Below are 6,310 nucleotides of genomic sequence, written 5' to 3' on the forward strand. Positions count from 1 at the left end.
CTGCTCTTTCAGAAGACATGGGTTCAGTTCCCAACGCCCACATCAGGTTCACAGCAGGCTGTCACTGCCGCTACAGGGGATCCAAAGCCCTCTTCGGTCACCAGAGACACACATGGTGCAAATACATAAATACAAGCAGGCAAATCTTTCTATACATGAAATAAAAATCAAGGGAAAACATCACATTCAAGGACTGGGCCACAGGCACACAGTAGATGGATGCCATCACTGGACTCTCCCTCTTCCTGGGGATGAGAGTCTCACTTTCTAACTGTTCTCAGCTGAAAACCATACGTGTCTCTGCAAAGCACCATGACATCTCCCTGGTATATCTGTCCTCTCAGGATGCCATCACAAAGTGACACTGGGTAGGTGGTTTAAAGAGAAAGGACCTCTTCTCTCACTGTTCTGGAATCCAGCAACCACAATCAAAGTGTGGCAGATTGGCCCTGGGGGTGGGCACTCTCTTCCAGGTTGGCAGAGGGAGCCTGTACCCTGTTCTAGCCCAAGGTCTCTCTTGTGTGTCTGGAGAGAGGAGAGTCAGGGAAAGGGAGAAAGGGGAGGATGGGGGAGACAGAGAGGAGAGAATGGAGGGAGGGCGCTTCTTCTGGCTGCTGTGAGGACACTAACCCTCTGGGACAGGGACCTCACTCACAACCTCACTTGCTTCCTTCTCTATCTCCAAATACAGTTACCTGGGGATAGAGCTTTAACAAATGTGTTAAGGGACACAACTCAGTCCCTACCAAAAGTGACATCAGATTATACCTGAAGGGACAGATGCTCAGGAACAAATTTAAAACCTAGCTCCTGAAGCCATTCAGGGTCTCCAGCATGCTTCTCTAATCATATTCCTTTTCCTTCCAATCTAGAGAGGAAAGGCTTCATCATGTCTGTGGTTGAGTATCTCTGGGACACATGGAGCACAGTGGCCCTGCAGCTCCTGCCGACCATAGACGGATTCGGAAAACAACTTGTGGAAAGAGCTGGTCTGTCCAGTTTCTCGCCATTTAAGTTGATGTTGGCTGTCGGCTTGTTGTTGATTGTTTATATTATATTTAGGTATGTTCCTTGTATCCGTGATCTTTGTAAAGCCTTATCATGAAAGGGGGTGGATTTTGCCAAAGGCTTTGTTCAGCATCTAAGAAGATGATCATGTGGTTTTTTTCTTGGAGTCTGTTTATATTGTAGATTGCATTGACAGACTTTCTTACATGAAACATCAAGTAAGAGATGAATTTTTCTTGTTCATGATGAATGATTTTTTTTAAGTGTTCTACGATTGAGTTAGCCCATATTTTGTGAAGATTTTGCATCAGTGTTCTACATGAGACTCTTTCATTGTTCCATCGTTGTGTGGTTTGGGTTAAGGTAACAGTAGCCTGATAGAAAGAATTGTACCTAGCTTTTCTACGTGGACTCTGGAACACAGAACTCAGGTCCATGTGTTTTCCTGGCAAACGCTTTACAAAATTAGCCACATCCTAACGGGGCATTTAGATATTAAGGGAGAACTGTCTGCTGTCCTCAAGACACAGCACAGTCACGTGAGAGCTCACACGGGGTGACACACACCAAGAGAGATGCCTTGGCAGAGAAGCCGTATTCTGACACGAGTTAGCAGTCAGAAAGGAGCTGTTCAGGACTGCTGCCCTAAGGGGAAGAGACAGAACACTTCTGGATAGGCATTCAGCTGGGGACTCTGGCAGATAAGCTGAGTGAGGAGCAGTAGTGAGCAGGGAGCAGGGGCACTGTGAAGCTGACCTCATGGGATTCTTCCTGAGGGAGGTCAAGACTAAGACACCAGAAGTTAAACAAAGGAACTTGATTGAGTATTGAGTATCAAAAGTAGGGCAGTCTCACAGCTAACTTAAGATTCTTGACAAGTCTGGGCAGGGAACACCAGCCATTGCAGAAAATGCATGAAAAGTCAAGACCGAGCCACACTATAAAAGTAGTGTAGAATAGTTTAATAAAGTTGAACAAGGAAAAATATTTATCCACATAAGCCTCAGTGTCCAGAAATTTGGTGGCCCTTGATCACATACAGAGTCCCCGCAAGAGATCCAGGGTTTCCATCCCTCTTGGAACACAGGCCTTTTGTGTCTAGATCCCCTGGAGGTCAGAAATGACAGCAAAATCCCACGACACATCACCCTTCTCAGGCTGGGAATTCTAGGGAGAGCTAGGGAACCTACATGTTGTGTTTTCTCGGTTCTGCCTGCCGTGGAAACACTTGCAGAGGCACAGTGAGGGGACTTAGGGATGGGACCCACATGGAAATGGGGATCCACTCATCTTTCTTTAACTTCTGATCACAGTTGGTTTTTTTTTCTAACCTCACTTCTCTGTGTTTTAGAGTTCCTACAGAGAATTATGTTGGTAGTGATGACATTGGCCTTCAGGGGAGGCCATATTTATTAAATGTCTCGCAATAAAAATGTGTGGTAAGTGACTAGAGATGACTCAGGAGTTAAGAGCCCTGGGTGCCCCTCCAGGAGGCTGACATCCAGTTCTCAGCATCCTCATGATGGCTCACAACATGTCTGTAACTCTGGGTCTAGTGATCCAGTTTCTTCTTCTGCCCTCCATGACACCAGGACTGCACGTGGTACACACACACACCTGCAGGCAAAACAGTCAAACAAATAAAATAAAAAATTTAAAGGACAGAGTAATATGGTTTTTAACTCGTCGTGTCCTTAACAATTAAACATTGTGTGGTGGATCCAACCTGCCCATCAATGCAAGAACAACATTGTACAGCTGTAAGACTCTCCTCCATTTCACTCCCGCAGATGCTCTGATTGCCACAGGACAGATCTTTCCAAACTCTCTTCCTCACTCTGTTAGTTGGTCTCTCCCTTTACAGGAAACTGAAAGATGCCTCACCTGAGAAGAAAAGGTTTCTGGAAGTTTATCCTCAGATGAAACGGGAGCTTGAGGAGAGCATCAGGAAGCTCCACGCCCTTGCAGACAAGATTGACAAGGTGCACAGGGACTGCACCATCACACAAGTGGTGGCCAGCTCCACCGGTGCTGCGTCTGGAGTCATGACAATTCTTGGTCTCGCTCTGGCACCTGTGACAGCCGGGGTCAGTCTGGGACTTTCAGCCACAGGCTTGGGGCTTGGGGCAGCAGCAGCTGTGACGAGTGTTTCCACAACCATTGTGGAAGCCGTAAGCACAGCATCGGTGGAAGCTGAAGCCAGCGAGCTTCTGCCAAGGAGCAACGACACTGAGAACAACATTAAAAGCACCGACACTAAGAAGGACATTAAAGAAGTTTTGGAGAATAACACCCCCAAGCTGTTTTCTGTATTTATGAATTCCTCCCGGAACCTGGAAGGCATGAGGAAGAACATTGATGCCATCAAGCTGACCAAAGCCAGCCCTCGCCTGACAAATACTGCCAAGCGTCTAATGACAACGGGAAAGGTGTCAGCCCGAAGCACTAGACAGGTGGAGAAAGCCTTTGGAGGCACTGCTCTGGCAATGACCAAAGGAGCCCGGATCATGGGTGCAGCCACTGCAGGTCTCACCCTTGTGCTAGATGTGGTCAGCCTCATAGAAGACTCAAAACATTTGCATGAGGGTGCAAAGGCAGAGTCTGCTGAAAAGCTGCGGCAGAAGGCTCAGGAACTGGAGCAGAAGTTGGAGGAGCTCATCCGGGTGCATGACATCCTGACTCAATGACCTCTTCTTCAGTGCAGCTCAGAGGACTGGGGGTGGTGTGTGCTGGACAGAGCCATGGACACTTGATGGCTTCTGAATGTATCCTCTTTATACCAATGCCATAACAGTGGTAGTGCCTGCTAGAGGAGAGGCCACATTAAGAGAAAGGAAGCCAGAACAGAGGTGGGACAGGCTTGTGATCTCCCACTACACTTCACCGCCCTTTTAGATCCAACAACTTCCAACATCCCACATAAGGACCACGCTCCCAAGCTGGGAAGAACATCCAAGGCCTGACTAAGCCACAGCATGGCTGCTCCCCAGTCATACCCACCACACTGCTCCTAACAGAGGCTCACCATCCTCACAGGTCCCTGAGCTGCCAACTTTCCCACTGCTTTCTGATTGCTTGCATAGAGACTTCTCCTCCTTCCTAGTTCTGCCTCATTCTGTGTATTTCCAATTATTTCCCAATCTTAAATCAGACTTTGGATGTGTACCCCATTTCTTTCTTCATGGTTTGGTCATGTGGAGTAATGGAGATTTTGGTGAAATACTTGGAGAATAGAAAGGAAGGGAGGCTGGGGACATCATCTGCAGGGTCATCACAGGTCCTTGGTCCTATGTGCCAGCCGTGGGCTCTACTGCCAAGCGTCTACAGGAAGGAGGGGTGACAGGATGTGGTGGTGAGTTCTGCTCTCTGTAAGCAGACTCTTGGGGAAATCTCAAGGCTTAATTCCTACTGAAGTTTAACACCTGCTCTATTTGGATGAGATCTGCTGAGATGCACACGAAGGCTACACTTGCTCCATTATATGTGAAGAATTAATTAGTAAACACTGTAAACACCGGCCTGGTCATGCTTTCTGTTGTGTGAAAATAATATCATGGGGGGTTTTTTTTTTTTTTTTGATTTTTGAGACAGGGTTTCTCCTTAGCTTTTTTGGTTCCTGTCCTGGAACTACCTCTTGTAGACCAGGCTGGCCTTGAACTCACAGAGATCCGCCTGCCTCTGCCTCCCAAGTGCTGGGATTAAAGGCATGCGCCACCACCGCCCGGCCTGTTTTCCTTCTTGATCTCACCCTCCCCTTCTGGCCACAGAAGCACCCTAAGGCTGCAGCAGTGAGCGGTGTCCCCTCGTTCCTTACCACTCAAGTGGCCTTCTTTCCCAAGTTCTGAACACTTGAGACAGAGAGCTGACTTGTGTACTTCCTGGGTCTTGTCTTTTAGATGATCATTCTTGGGTCACACAGCCCCTTCTGTCCCTCCTTGGAAGGGATGTCTGGCCAAGGGACAGCTGGATGTGGACAAAGCCATGGCCCTGGGGGCTCAGAGCAGTAAGAGAACTGAGTACTGGACAAACATGGGAAAGAAATCAATCTGCATCATGAGCCGCCTAGCAACTTGCTCCTCAGTGTCCAAGTTCATGGAGTCCTCTCTACTGTTGAGCCCATGTGCCCGTGTTATAGTGAACACTGTAACAGGGCTCGGATTCTGTCCCTGAACAAACTCAGGAGCCATCCCCAGAGCTCACCACATCCTTGACCTTGAACCCTGCACTCTCTCCTGACTCCGTCAGTGTGGCCCTTAGGACACAGATGACTTGAAGAGCCTGTGCCTTTGTCCCTGCACTCTTCCAGGCTCACAGGCCTCTCAAAACAACTGCACCATAGCCCTTTCAATGAATGATCACTTAGGTGTTCAGTGCCCAGAGAGCTCCCTGCAGCTTCCAGTCCAGGGCCACCTCACCTCCATGGTTCTGCCCACCAGGAACACACCTTCCTTTATGACAGAGACAAACAAGCATGGTGGGTGTCGGTGAGAATTGACACAGCCCATGGTCACTTCTCATAGATACAGCATTACCTCATGGGTGGTGAAAGTATTCTAGTAGGTAGAAGGATACTTTCAAGATAGAGATACATTTAAAAAGAAGTTAAAATGAATTTCTATGATGTAACAATGTATCTCAGGTGTTAGAAGTGCTCTTAACAAAAGAAAAGGCTATGGGAAGAGACCAGTGAGGCTCACAGATAAAGAGGCCCCAGAAAGGGACAGGAGAGATGGACACGGTGAAGGAAGGACAGCACAGAGGAGGAGCTGTGACCAGGTCTGTCCTGCCCAACACAAGTGACAGGCAACAGGACTGTGCCTGCAGCTGCTGCCCCTGGGGTCTGTGTTCAGTTCAGGCATCTGAGTGTGTCCTGTATGTCACCAACCCATGCTTTGCCCATCAGAAAGTGACCTCTGGATGGTGACAGTGGTGGTGTTAGTGTTGAGGGTGGTAGTGGTGGTGACAGCTGAGAGGGTGGAGCCCTTGGCAGGGGTCAGGGCACCTAAGGGACCAATGAAATTAAAATGGATCCGCATGTGCAGGGCTGGGACAGTGGTGAAGGTGAGAAAGAAACACGTGTTACACACTTATCACCTTTAATGGGCACCTGGTGCAGTCAACCTACTGTGCACACACGGAAGCTTAAGTAACAATTCCTCCTCAAGGGCTCTGGGATTATGAAGAATTAAAACTTCACTTCTAACGTACTTAGGATAAAGTGCTCACCTCAGACCTGTGTTCTTGTTGCTTCACCTGAAACCCAACTGTACCTTCACTCCCTCTGACTTTGAAACAGCTAACA

The 6,310-nt window shown here is 48.2% G+C and overlaps 1 protein-coding gene across 1 annotated transcript; it reads left to right on the forward strand.

Moving 5' to 3' along the window:
• The first annotated feature begins 6 nt into the window (after positions 1-6).
• LOC126492129 (apolipoprotein L3-like) lies at positions 7-4,171 on the forward strand. The gene is made up of 2 exons (XM_050128277.1): positions 7-1,062; positions 2,873-4,171. Exons 1-2 carry the CDS (start codon positions 890-892, stop codon positions 3,693-3,695), a joined length of 996 nt encoding a protein of 331 aa, XP_049984234.1. The 5' UTR covers positions 7-889; the 3' UTR covers positions 3,696-4,171.
• Positions 4,172-6,310: the final 2,139 nt, after the last annotated feature.

Source organism: Alexandromys fortis, unplaced genomic scaffold (genome assembly GCF_014885135.2).
Source record: "Alexandromys fortis isolate MF-2015 unplaced genomic scaffold, M_Fortis_MF-2015_v1.1 scaffold_290, whole genome shotgun sequence".
Taxonomy (NCBI): Eukaryota; Metazoa; Chordata; class Mammalia; order Rodentia; family Cricetidae; genus Alexandromys; species Alexandromys fortis.

What these genes read in the sequence shown, in the direction of transcription:
- LOC126492129 (XM_050128277.1), top strand. Translation starts at nt 890, where the DNA reads ATGTCTGTGGTTGAGTATCTCTGGGACACATGGAGCACAGTGGCCCTG. An exon ending in ATTGTTTATATTATATTTAG is followed by an intron (nt 1,063 to 2,872) that starts GTATGTTCCTTG and finishes CTCCCTTTACAG; the next exon opens with GAAACTGAAAGATGCCTCAC.